Raw genomic sequence first — 19,302 nt, 5'->3', positions numbered from 1 at the left:
AGAATAATGTTTATGCGTGGTTATCGAAAAAACTAAAAATTTAAGTTTTTGAAATAAGGCCACAAAACACATACTAAATATGTGGCAATAAGACTTTTGACTAATGGATGTCCTCGCCTAGAGTTTTTTCTTCAAAATTATGTGAAAATAGTCTTGCTTTATCGTTCACATAAAACCATACATTGATTTAAATTGATGTAAAACAGGTTTTGCTTGGAAAGCCAATATGCGAGGGGGCGTGAACGAGGAGTGGTTTACACCTTAGAATACACCCACTCTGCATAATGATGAGCCATTCACTTAGGTGTGACACTGACTGAGCCACAATGCAAGGACAAAAGATATATTTAGAAGAAGACTTATATTGACCATTTAAGATTTTGCTTACATCTATCTTGTAAATATGTTTTGCTATTTTATTAAAACGGTTACAATTACAACAATAATTACAATTTCAACAATATTTCAAGTGTACTCTTTCTTTGTAAAAAAAAATGATTAGGCCTATAGGCCTACATTTTATCTATGTATTCATTAGTTTGAATATAACCAACATTGGCACAGCTAACATCTTAGTTGATGACTTTATTTTTGACAAAAATAGTATTTTATATATAGAAATTGCTAAACAAAAGCTTATTTGATGTGGCAGTATATTCTACAGTAAAAACTGTACCCAAATCTAGTCAACAAAATGTTGTCTTTCATATTTCGTCTGACTGTAACGTTGTTTTCATGAAATATTAGGGCATATTGTTAATTTGCAGTTTAATACGTTGCTTATACAAATAGCCTACATTTTATTTCAACATTCAGTCGGTTTACTTATCTCAGTATAGCAATGCAGTTTGCTAAAACATCATCATTCATTCACACACGCGATTTAAATTTAAACTGTCTTTGCCAGCTGTGGTAAACAGCGCGCATCTGTGCCGTTTATTCATTCATAAACAGAAACCCACGTGAAGAAATTCACGTGAGAAGGAAAAAACTTACAGTATTCCTCAGCTCGCTCCTCGATATACCCGCACTTCTGAGGGACATTTTCCATTAGTATTATTCCTCACAGCGCTGCAAGACGGTGTAAACAATGATCTAAATAAACTTGTGTGTTTTCTCGAGCTGATGGGGGCGTTCACAGGATTGCCTCAGCCATTTGCGTTTGAATAGCGCGCGCTCTCCGTGGGCGTGGCCGATTATAACGTAATGAGATGAGATGAGCTCGACTGGAATCGCTCTCTTTTAATACAGATTTCACAAGATGAGAATATTAGCTTTTTATATAAATTACTTCATTTAAAAGATGAGAATTCAAGCTTCATGCCTGTGTGCCTGTATGTCTGTTTGACTGAGTATTCGCTGAGTTATTGTTAATTTTCGGACGCGTTTCAGAATGGACTTCACTGGCAGAGAGAAGGCAGAACTCGCTTCGTGTTTATTTTTCTTTATTTGGCAAAAAGCACAACACTTTGTTTTTATTGTGAGTATACACAAAAATAATACACATTTAACAGAATCGATTGATGTATGAAACTCCTATGGAAAATCAAAGTCAACAGAGTATTTATGAGTTTCTTTTACACTAATAAAAAAAAAGCGAGCTGGTATCGCCGGCGATACCGTAGACCTCAGGGGGATATATATATATAATATAGACAGACAACACCAAATAACATGGACAGATTCAACACAGAGCGCAACTGAAGACTCAGAAAGCTTTCGTTTTCTGTTTCGGGCCGGCTTTTATAGCTTCCTGGTACGTGACGTCACCTGCCTCTGACGTTCCGCCACACCATTGGACTGATTTTACATGTGCTTCGTTCCCATAGCGTCAGTTTTCGACGCAACGGGAGTTCCCTTGAAAGGGAACTAGAGATTACTGCGACTGATTCAGTTTGAGTTCTGTTTAATATAATCAGTTAATGAGTTTGCATAACTTTTTTTCTAATGAACTAAAACCAAGCATAACTTTCTACTTAACATAACTTTTTTTTAAGTGCATTGAACTTTCAGTAATATTTGAGTGAAAATAACTCGTTTCTGTTACGATTCTCTGTGTTTCGGTTTCTTATTTTGATATTCTGTTGTCTTGATGTGTCTGTGTTGTCTTCCTGTGGTTTAGTTCCTATTTCCTTGGCTGTGTTCGAAATCGCTCCCTATACCCTCATTCACTATTGCCAGCATTACTCCGCTAATAAAGTCCACTTGAAGGAGTGAATGAAAACGAGTGAGTGAATTCGGACACTGGTTGGAAGGGCTGCCACTTTTGCAGAGTTTGTGCTTGCTGTTAACAATCATTTGAAATTGGCAGCTCCAGTTGTAATGAAAACATTTACCTCTAACTTTGTCATGGAAACTATATATAAACCTTAATTAAACAATTTAATAATCAATTAAAAAGGAATTTATACCTGTATGATATTACGCTGTAGCCACATTCACACATCAAGCCTCTTGAATCTGGATGATCATGTCAAGCCAGTACGCGACAGCTTCATTTAATACATTTGAATGTTAGTTTTTACAGAGTCATTTTGAGTTTATACCATTGGCACATTCTCATTTGAGTCCCAGTGATTTACTACTGATATTATTAAATGGAAAGATAAAAGAGGATTTATTACAGGGCACACCGAAAACATCGGTAAAACGACACTTTTACATATGAATTCTAAGTCTGAAACCAAATGAACTGGGGTTCTTTTCCCAATTGTAGTTACAATACTCTGTGAGTGAAGTTCAGCAGTAATGTTTTCAAATAAAATTATATGGCTATTATTATTACAATGATTGCAATAGCCATTGTATGACTAACTATTCTCTAAAAAGAGCATAAGCCACCATCGGGCCAAATGGTTCTAAGAGAGATAAGGAACTGTTCCTGTTACATTCCCACTTAAATTTGGTTTGGCACGGCTCGATTACACACTGTTCTTAATCTGGAATTCTCAGACAGTTGGTTAACAAAATAAACACAAGTTAATAATACAATTAAAAGAAATTAAAAGAAACATCCATTACACAGTTGCTATTTACATCTCGTACCATCTATAAATTCAGACGCATTCGTATTACATTCCAAAGAGCTTTATCAGAACCACAATGGAAAATGAAACCATTTCCATTCCAGCTGGACCGGATTAGCATGAAATGTTTGGAATGGAATCCAGAGTGAAGTGACAAACACTGAATTGAGAAATCCTAGTTTATACCTTCCCGAGGATGGGCTTCCCTTCTTCATAGTGTATCTCCACATAGTCTGAGGACAGCAGGTCACTGGAACACACAAACACACACAAATATGAAACTTATGATCATCTGTTGATCCTGGATATCAGAAGACTCTGGTATTCTGGCTCAAGTTTACGCATAAGGACTGTTTTCACAGCCACGTTCAACTGAGGAGTATTTGCTTTGAAAGGAAAGTATCTGAATCCAATTTTGTTGGACCAGAGCCTATAATTCAGGCGAAACATCACTACACTCGGTTCAACATACACTCATGTGCAACACATGTTTTCTGCATTTCTGTTGCATATCCATACAAATAAGAAACAAATGCAAGTGCTATTACTATGCTTATTTTAAACAAAAAATAACACTGTATAGAAGATAGCCTTGTACTTATCTGAGATATACTTAACAAGGTTTCAGGCTAACTTGATATGCTTGTCTTATACTGACAAGTAGCCTATACAGAAAAATCTGTATCTTTAGCCTATAATTGTACTTAATCGAGATATGCTTAAGAAAGTTATTAAGTTAAGTTATTCAAAGTTTACTTTACTTGTAGTTGTATTTAACATTTTTTGTTTGTATTTAACTAGCAAATAGAGCAAGTCTCTTTATGTAATACATAAATCATTGGCATAACTTATAGGTAGTGTACATATAGGAGTTAAAAAAGTATATTTCAAGTACAGTTAAAGGTTTATTATTTTAAGTATAAAAATTAAATAGGAACCCTAGAAGTATACATAAAGTACAAAAATAAAAAAGTATGATGTTAAGTTCACCTAAAGAAAACGTCTCAGGGTACGACTCTAACCATTGTTCCCTGAGAAGTGAACGAGATGCTGTGTCATGGTAGTGATGCTATGGGAACGCCTCTGCATGACTGCGTCATGAAGCACGTGTGAAATCATAGCGGGACCAGGAAGCTATAAAGTGCACCCGGACCAAACAATGTCAGCTTCTGATATGTCGAAGCAAGTAGATCACAGGCATGCAGGAGGTATGGTAGGGCAACGCAGTGTTACAGTCGTAACTTGAGACATTCCCTTTCGAGGGAACTCCCGCTGCGTCATTGTAGCAATGCTATGGGTACGAAATACCCACAACGGTGTAATGACAAGTGCCTGTCTAGTGTGAAATCATGGTGAGCACAACTAAGACATGAGCACCTGGGACCCTGGTGTAGAGCCCAAGTCTAGGTTATAAAACCTTACAAATGTGTAAGGAGAGGACCAGCCTGCCGCATCACACACATCTTGAAATTACAATAAGGCTTTAGAAGCCGCCATACTCCTAGTTGAATCAGCTCTGAAAGCCATAGGTGAAGGCTGACCAGATCCTTCATTTGTAAGAGAGATAGCCTCAACTATCCACTTGCTCATCCTCTGCTTAGATGCTGGGGAAGCTCCCTTGTCTAGGAGTCCTGAAGCACACAAACAACTAGTCAGTTTTACACCACAGGGCAGTTCTGTGGACATAAGCATCCAATGCTCTGATTGGACATAGCAGATTCAGTCTTTCCTGGTCTGATGTCAGAAAAGGGGGGAGCACTGAAGGCTTGCAACACTATAGATCACGCAACATTGGCGGGGATCTTAAAAATGTACCCCGGTCTAGGGTGTAGAAAAGCTTTCACCATACCTGGTTCAAAATCTAAACACGAAGGGTCAACCAGGCAATCTCCTATTCTCTTAAGAGACGTTATAGCCTGAAGAAACAGTGTAACAAGGTTTGTTGTTAGCCCCTTGCAGACAACTGCCGTGCACACACATAATAAAACAAACAAAACACAACGTAAAATCCAGGCCTGGTCCTCTCTCGTTCTTCACCGCTGTCGCTCCTTTGGTCTCGTCCTGCTCGCCATATACCCCATCGTCCCTTGCAGGCCATCCCCCTGGGGGGGACTAACTCCAGCACACCGCCTCGAGCGCCCATGGCGACAGACTCAACACAACCATGCTCTATGGCACTGCAGATTACCTACAGCGGTGAGGGCTCTTTGACAGAGCGTTGCCTCTTGAAGGTCACCAGAGCTGCCATAGACTAGCAGATTGATTTGGCCTTTTCCTTGGTGGCCCAGAGAGATAAATCTGTGGCCCGGCGCAGCTCTTTTATTGTGTCCAGGATCACACCCTCGCCGTCATCCAGGTCTCTGAGCCGGGCTGACCCGCTGCCAAACACACTTTATCCACCATACCGGTGTTCTTTCAGACTCAATAAATGAGTAGTTTGATGTTTGGGAAATGAAGACACAGGATGAAACCTTGGTGTGAAGATTTGGAAAAAACAGCATGCCCAGACGAGGAGATTGTGATTTTGAAAGCAGGAAACATTCATCTAATTTACTCTTTTGACGAACTTTCTGCTTCTCGGCCAGCCAATTGATATTTAATTTAGCGACGACACGGGTCACAACCTCCATAAGCTCCTTGTAAGCAAGAGGGTGAGGCAGTAATGAACGTAACGTAATGTTGGCAGTTGACGCCTCTCGCGGTTCAAACACACAGGGCTGGGCAACTGCGTTCGTCATTACGTTGTGCGTCAAGTTCAAGGGTTACTCTTTTGGCGTAAGTCGATACGTACGGCCGTCTGCCGGAAGCTAGTTATTTTAGTCGATAAAGTTTTAAATATGGATATTTTTCTTACACAAACGCAATGCCTCACTTCAGAAGGCCTTTATTAACCCCCTGAGACGCGTGGAGCACTTTAATCATGAATAGATGCGCTTTGATGGACTTCCAAAGTCATCCAGCCATTCACTGCCATTATCACATTTACATTTACATTTATTCATTTAGCTGACGCTTTTATCCAAAGCGACTTACAATTGCTATATATATGTCAGAGGTTGCACGCCTCTGGAGCAACTAGGGGTTAAGTGTCTTGCTCAGGGACACATTGGTGTCTCACAGTGGATTCGAACCCGGGTCTCTCACACCAAAGGCATGTGTCTTATCCATTGCGCCACCACCACCACCAAGCTTAGAAGAGCCAGGAAATGTTTTAATATAACTCCGATTATATTCGTCTGAAAGAAAAATGTCATATACACCAGTGGGGATTTCTTTAAGACTGCAAGGGAAGCTCGGCTTCCCCTATAATGTCAAAAAAATTAATGGTCAAATATGTACTATTGTGTTAACATTTTATTGACTAAAAATGCGTTCGAAAACGTTAATCTCAAAGACGAGTTCGTTCAGAATCAGCTACATATACAGCAGGTCGGCTGACTCGATTTCCTTCTCATACATTCCCGTAGCGTCACAGACAGTGCATTTCCCTGTTGAAGCCCAGCGTCCATTGACTTCGATGTGGCTGCTCTGAACAGTTTTTTTCAGCGCTTCGAAACTAGACACATTGGATAAATGCTGCGATTATGTCCCGCCCCCGGACGCTCAGCGTCTCTGGGGGTGAATGAGGAGTGGGCTGGCCCGGACTCCGGGCTTCTGCGTGATGATTGGAGGGGCTGCATCTCCTTTTGATTGACAGCGATTTCATACAATAAAAAGTCGCTGCCGCTGAAGCTATTGGAGCTCAGTCCCATCGCGGATTTTTCAAGTGATAGTCAAAAGACAAACTGCTGCTACCTATTTCTTGGTATTTGCTTGTCGAAATTGCTAGCCATTTTTCATAATACATTTCACACAATTATACATTTATACCTTTATTATATTATTACTTATCCTATTATATATTTTTTATAATATTATTAGTAATAATTAAAACAATCATTATTAAAATAATTAAAAATAGCCTATATATTATTATTAGTATTATTATTATACTTTATTATATTATTATTTATACCTTTATTATATTTTTACATTTATACAATTATACCAAACTCTGCTGGCCATTGAGAGGACACTGGTCAAGTCACTGGAAAAGACGCCTAGTTGGAACGATATAGGGTCACAGAGCATTTTCTTGAAAAGGAACGTTGGCCAGAATTTACGTATAAATAAATGGACAATTTTTATGATGTAGGCCGAAAATGAGCTTCCCCTCTTTGAAAGACCAGCAGCCGCCACTGATATACACCTAGGATGACTTCAGGGTTAAATCATGGGCTAATTTTCATTTTTGCGTGAACTATCCCTTTAAAGTTGACTAATTCCCCATTTAAGTAAATAGGACTTGGTCTTGGATGGCCGAAATAGCTGCCCGGAGGTGTTGCAAATATGGCTGCCGAGTGAATAGAGTTTCCTTGTAAAGGACTTTGGCCACACTCAGGATCACATACTGTAGCTGTCGGCCTTGTCACCTGATGTGTTATGTCAAAACAGACGAATCTAAGAGGTGCTTTAGGCTGAGACTAACACTTTCATCTCTGTTTGTTTTTGTGTAAAACGAAGGTAGGCAGTGTTTAGTGTGTGTGTGTGTGTGTGTGTGTGTGTGTGTGTGTGTGTGTGTGTGTGTGTGTGTGTGTGTGTGTGTGTGTGTGTGTGTGTGTGTGTGTGTGTGTGTGTGTGTGTGTGTGTGTGTGTGTGTGTGTGTGTGTGTGTGTGTGTGTGTGTGTGTGTGTCAGGAAGTGGCACTGATTGACCTTTAACGTCCTTTAATCATTACAAGCCTGGACTTGAGTCAGCGAGGCAGAACACACAAACACGCACTCTAGCTGACAAACCGCTAGCTGTCTCATTCTTAGCTGACTGCTCATTTCAAGATGCCAAAATTGCCACTTTCTGCCAGAATGGCGTTCTCCTGTAACCTTGTGGAAATGACGCAAACACACAGTCAGGTTTCCTCGGGAGCAGATCAGAATATTAGAATATTTTTAGCATTAATGGGGGTTAGGCTAGTGCGTGTGCATATGTGAGGGAATATCAGGAAACATTGTGATAGAAAGAACTGTACTACATCCTTCTCTATTTGTGTACATAATATGGCCTTGATATAAAAATGCTATTGATCCAGTGTGACCAAGTTTCCCCTACTAATCCACCATGAACTGATAAAAGTAACTCAACAATAACACAATCTCAATGTACTCCAATGGCAACACTTATTTTATGAGTCGCTTGTTATGTGCTATTATTGTAACCTTTTATACATTAACATTAACTGCCATTAAATTAGTTAATTAACTGTTGGCAAGATTTTAGAAAGGCTAAATCACTTACAACTGTAGATAAAACAGCGATCAACTATCTAGGTGATCTTAGCTGCCAAGAGGAATTGTTAGATTTTCATGAATTATTACAAAGGAAAATATTTATTTTCTCTGGAACAACATCTGGAATCAAGCTCAATCTGACCTGTACCGTGTATTTAGATATTAGACTGGGTCAACAGTGTAATTATGTTGGCTTGAGAAAGAAAGAATTCTTCTTCTTCTGAGACTAAAGTTTCTGACTCTTAACTCCTACAGCTACAACTAACAAACTCGGGTGAGACCTTCAGACTGTTCTGACTCACGTTGCTATATCTTTTCAGACTGATCTGACTTTGGGAACTTTCGAACAATCCCAAATTCCCAAAGACTTTCATTGACGTGTTCAAAACTTTTATAAAATAACTCTAATAGAGAATTTAAGCTTTCTATCACTATTAAAGCTTAACAACTAGCCAAGGACAGCATGCTAAAACATGTTAGCCATGTGTTAAAAAACATGCTAGAAACATGCTTTTTACATCTATTAACACCATATTTGTGATTACACTTTAATATAATGCGTCAAACTTTCTGTAACCTGGAAGTGTTGCCTATTTTCTCAATGTAAAATATAATAATAAAAACGAATTCACAAATAAAAGAAAAATATCACAAACTCAAAGCTCATTATCTGACAGGTGTTTCGGCCAGAAAGCAGGATTTAAATTAAAACCTGTGTGCTATTCACGTTCATGATCGCGGGCTACACTCACCGGCACACATCGATCCGATTGAGCTCAATCCAAATGAAATTCCGATCGGAACTTCTAATCCGATCAATCAAAATCAATTCCAATTTAAAGCTTGTGACATATAAACGCACATATACACATTACCACTTTATTTAGTTTTCATGTAAACACTACGTTCGAATTCATCGTCGGAATGAATTCAGTCCGACTGAAACAAAAGGTGTGCATGCAGTAAATTTATCATTTCTAAACCTCGCCGTCTGCTAACTCTGCTTGCAAATTCTCAATCTTGCACGCTCTATCTCTAAACTCGGTCTGTTCTCCGACATCTGGCAGTGTCGTCGAACTGCTCGCGCATGTGGAGTACCATAGATAAGTTCACTATTCATGATGGAGTGGTCCCGCATTCGAGCAGATGTAATAATAACGTTCAAATCGTAATGGTTATAGACCGGCCATACAATATATGATACACAACTAATAAGTAGGCTAATACTGTATATGATTTATATAGGCTTCTTGGTATTTGTTGGGGGCCCCCTAATTCCCCGGGGCCCTAAGCGGCTGCTTACTTCGCTTATTGGGTAAGTCCGCCCCTGAGTGAACAGTTATGTAAGTGTGCTGTCTTTAAAGGGTTAGTTCACCCAAAAATTGTAATTCTGTCAGTAATTACTCACCCTCATGTTGTTCCAACCCCGTAAGACTTTCGTTCATCTTCAGAACACAAATTAAGATATTTTTGATGAAATCTGAGAAGTCTCACTCCTCCTTAGGCTTCTAGGCAATTTCATTCTGCCAGTCCAGAAAAGTTAGTAAAGACATCGCTAAAATAATCCAAGTGACTACAATGGCTCAACCTTAAGTTCATCAAGCGACGGGAATTTTTGGGTGAACTAACATTTTTGGGTGAACTAACCCTTTAAGTACACTAAAGTGTCCTTTTATTTCATTAATGTTATATTATCTACAAGTAGTTTTTAAAAAATATACTTTTAAGATTTGAAATTGCACAAGCGCAATATTCAGTGCTACAAGTGCACACTTCTTTTTCAGGAGGGATGCCGTGTCTGTGAGCGTGCATGTGTTAACCACACACAAACACATTCCCTTCAGATGAATGTCTGGCTGTGGGGATTCTGTGTGATCACAGAAGGGTGTAGTTATGTAGTGTTTTGGTTACAAAACCTGCAATAACCATTCAGGCGCTCAATACCACTTTATGTGGAGGGGACAAAAGGATATGGAGTTATTTCCAGTGCAAAATCCGCGAAGCTGAATGGAAATGGATCCCATCATACAAACTTTGCTTCCAGTAACACAAAAGAGAGGACCTGCATTCCCCTAAGTGCATGTGTTAGTTTCACAGAGACACAACACATCAATAGTCTGTCTCTGTCACATCAACAGTCATGAGAGACGTGTGTGTGAGGCCGATGCGAGTCTGCACAAGTTACTCTTATACTGATTTGACTTAGCAATACTCACTTGTTTAGTGTGAGGTCCAGAATGAATTGGGATCCAAAGGCCTGAAGTTGGAATGAAGCCTGAGCGAGATGAACCTCCTGTTGAAGAAAGAAACACAGTCCAGATTTAGAGTCAGCTGGATGCCAGAATGACCAAACGCTTACAGATCAAGTCCCTCGAGCTGTCATGGGAAATGCACTCGTTTCTATGGTACAATCAAAACATTGTTAAGCAATTTCTAAAGCAATGTCTGATCGATGTCATTATCATAGTAATAATCACAAACATGTCTTCTTATCAGGGCTGGTGAAATGTGACTCAGACAGTAGTACTGTCTATTTTCAGTTGTTTTGAACGTATCTTTTGTTTTGCTTCCAGTAAGTTAATAAATAAGAAAAAGTAATTAAATGATCCAGTGTCTTTTATCAAATGGTTGTGTAATATGGCGGTTTGGGATGAATTTCTAGCCTCATTTATATCAAATTATTATTATCAAATAAGAGGTGTGTGTGTACACTTTAGAATACTTTTAGAGTAATTATTAGGGAAATAATATATTTTAAAAGAATTCACTAAATGTAAAATTTTTGGACACTGCAATTAAATGAAAATGTATTATAGCTTAATTTTTTTATTAAATGACTTTATGGGTGCTTTTTGAGCCACTTCAGAAGGACTTAAGCACATCTTTATAATATCATAATTACTTCTATTGTCTTTGAAATATGGTTAAAGTGTACAGATTAATGTACTTACAAGCATTTATGGTTAAATAAAATATACTTTCATGTAATTTCTATTGAAACTTTAAAAGCTCACACATTGTTTTTGTTGTGCAGACATTATTAAATGAGCATTAGTTTGACTAATGTAATGGATCTAATCTAATGTAATGTACATGTAATGAATAACGGATGGCATTTACAGTTACTAAATGCAGTTAATAAAAGTAGTATGAAGAGTATGATATAGTTCTTCTCAGCACTATATTTATAATGGTCTAATGGAACTGTCCCACTTTATTATTCATAACGGCACTGGAAATTTCATTCATATATGGACCACTGCACTTTAAATATGCTGTGTTTTCATTTTTTTTTAAATCTGATCACCTGACTAGATGGTAGCTCTTGTTCTACATTGCGTTTAATGTAAAGAAATGAGCGGCTAATGCTTCATCTTGTTGCACAGTGTATGAATATCACATTTGGAGAGAATTTGGCACATTCCCTGTTAGCTGAGATCATGGCTAGATGAAAGAGGGAATGTTAGTTTCTTAAAACAGTCCTGTTGTGTTCTCTCAAGTGGGGTTTAATAATGCACGAGTTAGTGTTCAGTGATGTATAGAGTTTGATTGTGCTGGAAGCATTATGTTATGCCTGATGTATGCATTCGTTTACTTGGGTCTGGAGGTCCATGAGAAATAGTAAAAAGATAAGATAATGTGATAATACTAAAGTGTGATCCTTACCAAACACAACAAGTCCCCTATCCTGCCTCAGCAGTGTCTTATTTAGATCCACGCACATTTCTAAGCTGATGTATCATACTCTGCCCCGGATGCTGAGTTCAGTGAAGCTGCTCTCACCTGTCTGTGTGGGTCAGGAACCTTACTGCGGGTGTTCAGGTCATGGTAGGTGCTCTCAGAAGCTTCGTTCAGGTAGTAGATGAGGCGAGAGGGGTATGTGAGTGTGCGCTGTGACTCCTGCGGGACGCTGGCATTGTGCGTCTGTCCCGCTGCAGTATCATCTGACACCGCCTCCCTGGGGATCTCAGCCTCCAACACTGACAACACACACACACACACACACACATGACTGAAACCGTCTCCACGTCCGATGAGCACTCCTGACACTAACACCATCTAAACTAGGCCAATCTGACACTGAACCTCAAATAAATCAGTGAGGAATTTACAGGAAGGCTTTGGTGTCAGTGCAGACTACAATACATGCGTCACAAGATGATCGGGAAAAACTGGATCTATTTAGACTATTCATAACAATGCCATAAAGCTCTGGTTGGCCTACTCATGTTATCATTTCTTACATTATGCCATTATTATTGTATGATAAAATGTATTGCTAAGAGGCAGGACACGATGCGGGGTGCCTTGCCTTTTTCCCTAGGCCCAATGAATAAGTTATACCACTGAAGACTTTTATTGGGATCCCTCTCTACAGGCATTCCTGGTTTTCATGAAATTCCCTCTGAGAAATAAAACGAGACTCAATGTGAGATTTCTAAAGTCAATTTCTCAAGATAAAATGCACAGGAGGACTCCAAGCTAAGCAGTATCAATCGATTGATGAATAAAAAGAAAAAAGCTCCAAATAGAAATAGTGCATTTCAACTTCTGCAGTCTCCTCTGTGAGCCCAGACTATATGAAGTCTCAGAGACACACTGCTGTATTAGCATGCACATGTCTGTCTCTGTCTCTCTCAGTCAGGACACTTTGCTCCCTGCTGTCCTCCGCATTCACACACACACACACACACACACACGATGCCCTTGCAGAAGCAAAACTCCCTGAAAACATCCCGAACCGGACACTCGCGAAAGCACATCGCATTCCTTTATAACACATATTACAGCTATCAGGATTCGCACAGGCGGTCTGTGCAAGTTCAATACAGTGATTCGGTTAAGGTTAAGTACGTACCGGCTGACGCTGACGCCACGAACGGCTGGAGACGAGAAGCGAGGATGCACGCGAGCAGATTTGACAGTACAAGCACATACATGATTCATAGTTGGTCTATGGAATAGCGCGAGATTAACGTATGGATGCGGTGACTCGCTAGGGGCTCATTGTCCTTGATGGTCCTGATGGTGCAGAGCGTGAAGGCGGAGGCCAGCCCGAGATCTCCGCGAGCACGCTTCAGATGATGATGCTCCCGCGCGCAGGTGCCGCGCATCTGCCCACATGATCCCCCTGCCCTACCAGCTGATCTGCCCACACTCACAAGATTATATTTTAAATCTATGCATGCATACTGCAGGTATCGCAAAGATAAGATTATACATGTCCTGTACACAGTTCTTATATAAATATATATCTTCAAATTATAATGTTATGCAGACTTCTATATCTTAAGGGTATGTAATATCTAAGCCTATATATCTTTTATTGGCCTATGAAAGATATGTTTGGCAGTTGCTGCTGCAGAGCAAGTATGGACTTGTTACACCTAGTATACACAGACACGCTGCTGTGAGCATGTAAGATGTGCTGCTGCTGCATATGCAAATACACACACATAAATCCTGTAGCAGATCTAGACAGGTGGAGCTGGGGGAGGTGGAGGGGTTCAGAGGAGCTCTAATAGTGCGCTGGAGCCTTTTTTTTATCATATGCCTAATATTTGTTCTGATTAGCTGTGATTCGACCTCAGGTATAGCGACATTCAACAGTTCAAAAAAAACAAAATAATGAAATATTTAGTAATTTACATTTTAGACTTAATATTGCAGTTTACTCTGACTATTTTCGCTCTGCCAAAAAAAAAGGGAAAAAAAAGGTGTTTGACAGAATCGGTTGAGTGAATAATTTAAATAAAGACTGACGTACCAATGTAACCTGCAGAAAGGGTCAATTAAAGCTCCTCTAAGGAAGATATTTTGTTTAAAAATTAGCACAATTCAATCACTGAACGACTACATACTGTACAAAACTCTTTTCAAATTCATGTTCTTGCCATGTTGATTTACATTTTAAGCTTTTGGGGTAAGCTTACTGTAATTGTCTAGATTGGCAATATATTGGTAAAATATTTTTGAAATATTTTTTTTCAGCACATGTAATGTTTTAAAATAAAAAATTTTAACTCTACATTTGTGCAAATTTTTTTTATTAACTTTAAAGAAGATTTACATGTATCATTTTCATTCATAGAGATAACATGGAAAATGTGCCATGCTTTACTGTGCATGAAACAACCACTATAACCAGTAGATGGCTGCAGAGGACCACTCATTTGCTCATTTGCCATTTCCACTCCCTTTTATAGTTCTTTTGTATTGTGTTTTGCTTTTGGATTTATTATAAAATAAATATTATAACAAATTTGAGCAATTTTAATGCACTGAAGTATGAAGTATAGAAAGAGGAAAAGTCACAAAGTCTCATGCAATTTAGATGAAAGGAATTTCATAAAATAAATAAATAATTAAGCCCAGATTTTACAGTGAATGGGAAACCATCTTAAATTGCTCCTACATCATATCATGTAAGCTGAATTTATGGAAAAGAACTACATAGATGCAGATGAATAACAGTCTATAAATGCATACACATTGTCATCTTGCCCGCTACTGCAGATTGAAGAACACGCTGAATGACACAGACTAAATATGACACAGACTTTGGCTCATATACGGGGATGAGCCGAAGCCTGCCGTCGGTTTTAAAGGGGACTGAGACGATCACGAATTAGTCTTTATATTACGGGGTTAAAGGGTTAGTTCACCCAAAAATGACAATTCTGTCAGTAATTACTCACCCTCATGTTGTTCCAACCCTGTAAGACTTTGTTTCATCTTCGGAACACAAATTAAGATATTTTTGATTAAATCTGAGAACTGTCTCACGCTTCCATAGGCTTCTCTGTTATTGAAACTTGCCGGCCGAGAAAGTTAGTAAAGACAATGTTTAAAATAGTCTAAGTGACTACATTGGCTCAACCTTAAGTTTATCAAGCAACGAGAATACTTTTTGTGCGAAAAAAATAAAAATAAAAATAACGACTATATTCAACTATTCATGTTCTAATAGTGTAACAGCGCAGCGCTTCTGGGCCAGCATCACACGCATCACACACATGACCAGCTTCAGCCAATAGTGACGTACAACCCAGAAGTGCTGCGCTGTTACATTACGTGAACTCACTCAGAGGCCCACACAGAAGAACATGAATAGTTGAACAAAAAGTATCTCGTCGCTTGATGAACTTAAGGTTGAGCCACTGTAGTCACTGGACTATTTAAAACATTGTCTTCACTAACTTTTCTGGGATGGCAGAATCAATTACCTAGAAGCCTATGGAGGAGTGAGACAGCTCTCGGATATAATAAAAATTAAAGCTGCAAGCAGCATTTAGCGGGGTTCAAGCATTTAGGGCCTTTAAGCACATAAGGCAGTTTAGTGAGTTGTCTGAGTTTTTGTTTAGGATTTACAGGCTTTTGAGTGTTTTTTTGCCATACCCATTTTCTAAATGATCCTGTTATGGCTACCCAATGGGTAAAGTTAAAGTTTTTTATATAATTAATAATCTAGAGCTTCCAGAGAATTGTACTGCACTGGTATATTTCCGATCGGGCGAAAAACCTAGGACTAGTTCCCAAAAGTAGGTTTTTAACATAATCGCAAGTATTTAATGAACAAATTGATTGACAGCAGTAGTTCTTGAGGCAAAGTTGTTCAGTATGAGGAGATCTATCAAATGATATGCATCACGTGATTACATAGCCGTAAAACCTGTTAGCGTCAACTAGTGGCTGATTTTTCAAAATTCTTACAGACCTCTAGGGCCACGAGTCGAACATGCCCACCGAGTTTCGTTCTGATCGGCCTCCGTTAAGAGCAAACTAACAGCTTTGAATTAAAATGGTGAGGTATCCTGTTGTAAACATCAACCATGCCTGTTGACAGTTTTGTGGGAAGGGAATGAAAAGTTCTCAAATCCGCAGCACAGCCTCAGACATAACATTTATATCCATGATCTGCCATTTTCACTATTGTCCTTGCTTGCTTCTTCACAATACCTGCAGATCTTCTGATGATTCGGCTGTGCAGGTCCACATTAACACTGCCTGGCCTAGAACATTGACTGGAAAATCCAAATTTGGGGGGTATAAATATTAATGATCCTGACTCCAACGTCACAGTCGGTGTTATGGTGGGATTCACTCATTTTTCAGCGGTCTTTTGCAAACAGGAGATTTACACATGAAGGAGGAAACAATGGTGTTTGAGGCTCACGGTATGTCAGTTCCATGTCCAGAACTCTTATCATTCAACTATGCCAAGATAAATACAGTTTTCAATTGTATGGCACCTTTAAAATAGATGATTAGTAATATAATGCTTACTTGGAGTCTGAAATGGCTTTAACAAAAGAAGAAAAATATTCTTAGATTTCTGTTCATTCTAATCATGTACAAATAAAGTAGCACAGTAAGATTACATTTATTTGAATGCATTAGTGAGTGTGTGATTGTGCTGTGTGTGCAGCGTGTCAATACTAAAAGTGAAGGTGTAGTTGATATCTTTGGTGATAATATCTGTAGTAATCATAAAAAAACAATTAAGAAATAAAGAATTCAAATTACAAATAATATTATATTAAGATATGAGTTACAATAACATGATTTGCAATAGTAATAATATCAATAATATATGCACAATACACACAGATTAGACTATCAGGTCTGTGTTTTACAAAAACATTAGTATTGCAGCCAATGTGAGTCTGTGGGATTTATAAACAGACAAAATATGACTTGAAATGTTATTTTAATGATTTTATTAAGTTTAAACAATATTTCAAATGAAAAAAAAAAGAAAAATAATATTTTAGTTAGCAGAATGAACCAATGAGTGTTCTTCTTCTGGTGGTTAAAATGTAAATGAAAACAATAATACTTAAACAATAATACTTAATACACTAACCATGCTTGAACACACACATGCACACACATTTTTTTGTAGATGTAGATATTTAAAATAAAAGATAGGTAACAAAATGATAATTGCAAATCTTTGCCTCAAGAATCACTAATGTCAATCAAACCGTTCATAATCATAATAAAAAAATAAAATATATACAAATATCATAATAAAACAAAAAACATCGTAATAAAAAAGATTGCTTCTTAAAGCATTTGTTTATTTCCCAATACTGAAAGCAAATTAAAAGATCATGCGTAATCCTGCTGCTCCCTCTAGTGGACAACAGTGGTATTATAGCTTTTTTTACAGTTGAAGTGTTTGAATGAATGAATGGGAATTTGTTTTTTTACTTATATCTCAGGAACCAAAAGGCGAAAAATTCTGAAACTCAGAGCATAGATAGTGCTTGAGGAGCCCTGTTGAATGAGACCATCAAGGTGTTTTTGGGCGATTGGGGCTGGGAGTTATGACTGTTATAAGGCATATCTGTTCGGGCTATTATCTCTGGAATGCCCAGGGCAAATAACACCACATTTGAATCGAAGCTAGCCAAGGACGCGCCCTTTCCAACGAGCTCTCACACAAGGTTCGGGGTGGTTTGGGTCGGGAGTTGCGGTCGTTCAAAGTCGGGGGTCCGCGGGCTTGCGATGCGCGGGGGGGGCGCGCTCCCGAGGCCCGCAACGACACGTTTCGATCAAGAGCCCCGAGAGGTCCTCACCATCAAAATTTGAGCGCGCAACGACTTTCCGTTTTCGAGTTATGAATGAATTTGTATTTGGGGGCGTGGCTTAAATGCCGTTATACTTTCGTTTCATTTCATTCATTTACTTTCGTCCATTTACATATCTCAGTGTAACACAATTGTCAATAGTAATACTCAATAGATGAGTTTTGACAAAATGTGATTGTAAATGTTAAAATAATGATTTTATAAAGTCTAAATATGAATTTTATAACAATATTAGGGAGTAGTATGATGAAATGACAGCAGGGGGCAGTAAAATACCACTTATTGGCTTAATATGTCATTATATTCATATAAAATCACCTTTTGAAGAAGTTAAACTTTTTTTCTGATAATTATTGATCTAGAGAGTTCAGAGAATTGTGCTGCACTGGTTTTGAACATTATGATATGAACATTATATGATAGAAGACACCATTTACAGCAAATACAGGCAATTTACCATAGGAAATATATGGTTTTAAAGCGTTTTAACAGTTATAGCGCCAACTATGGTCCGCTCTCCATAAAATTTTCCATGCTTCTTAAGCAGGTTATGACACATATGCTCATCAATTTTCGTGAAGTTCTGAGTTTTCGTTTAGGATTTATAGGCTTTTGAGTGCATTTTACCACGCCCATTTTCTAAATGACCCTGTTAGCCATGCGAAAAATGCAAAAGTTCAACTTTTTTTTGATAATTATTGACCTAGAGAGTCCATAGAATTGTCCTAGACTGGTTTGGTTCCGATCGGGCGAAAAACCTAGGACTAGTTCGCAAAAGTAGGTTTTTAACATAATTACGAATATTTAATGAACGGTTTGATTGACAGCAATGGTTCTTGAGGCAAAGTTGTTCAACAAGAGGAGATCTATCAAATGGTATGCATTTTGTGACAATAAGTGTAACACCACGTGATTACAGAGCCATAAAACTCGTTAGCGCCAACTAGTGGCCGATTTCTTTTAAAATTCTTACAGACCTCTAGGGCCATGAGTAGAACATGCCCACCGAGTTTCGTTCCGATCGGCCTCCGTTAACCTTGTCTAATAGGTGCTCAAACTTCATTGGCCGATGGCGGCCATGTTTTTTTAGATACGCCAATGTCCTCATACACATACATGACACCTTGGACCAAGACACTGCATACCAATTTTCAAGTCAATCGGACTAACGGTCAGGTGGTTAAAGCCTGTTTTATGTTTTTTTCATATTATAGCGCCACCATGTGGCCAATCGCCGCGATTTTTTTACTGTTACCTCATATTGAGCTCATACATATGTGTACCGAGTTTGGTGAAGATACCTCATTTACTTCTGGAGTTATAGCCATTTTAGTAAAATAGGCCCCTCCCACAACG

The 19,302-nt window shown here is 38.5% G+C and overlaps 1 protein-coding gene across 3 annotated transcripts in view; it reads right to left on the bottom strand.

Moving 5' to 3' along the window:
- adam23b (ADAM metallopeptidase domain 23b) overlaps positions 1-13,497 on the bottom strand; it is a 52,579-nt gene extending 39,082 nt beyond the window's left edge. For 2 of the 3 annotated variants that reach the window (XM_082176123.1, XM_082176124.1), the window contains exons 1-4: positions 13,209-13,495; positions 12,134-12,330; positions 10,567-10,643; positions 3,213-3,276 (exon numbers count right to left, since the gene is read on the bottom strand). In XM_082176123.1, coding sequence (XP_082032249.1) covers positions 3,213-3,276; positions 10,567-10,643; positions 12,134-12,330; positions 13,209-13,290 — 420 coding nt within the window. In that variant the 5' untranslated portion in view covers positions 13,291-13,495. Of the gene's footprint in view, positions 1-3,212; positions 3,277-10,566; positions 10,644-12,133; positions 12,331-13,208 lie in introns of all 3 variants that reach the window. The other variant, XM_082176122.1, reaches the window with a different exon arrangement.
- Positions 13,498-19,302: the final 5,805 nt, after the last annotated feature.

The sequence above is a fragment of the Leuciscus leuciscus genome (assembly GCF_965113295.1).
Source record: "Leuciscus leuciscus genome assembly, chromosome: 7".
Lineage (NCBI taxonomy): Eukaryota > Metazoa > Chordata > Actinopteri > Cypriniformes > Leuciscidae > Leuciscus > Leuciscus leuciscus.
The sequence above is the reverse complement of the archived record's forward strand: the minus strand, read 5'-3'. Positions and strand labels throughout refer to the sequence as shown.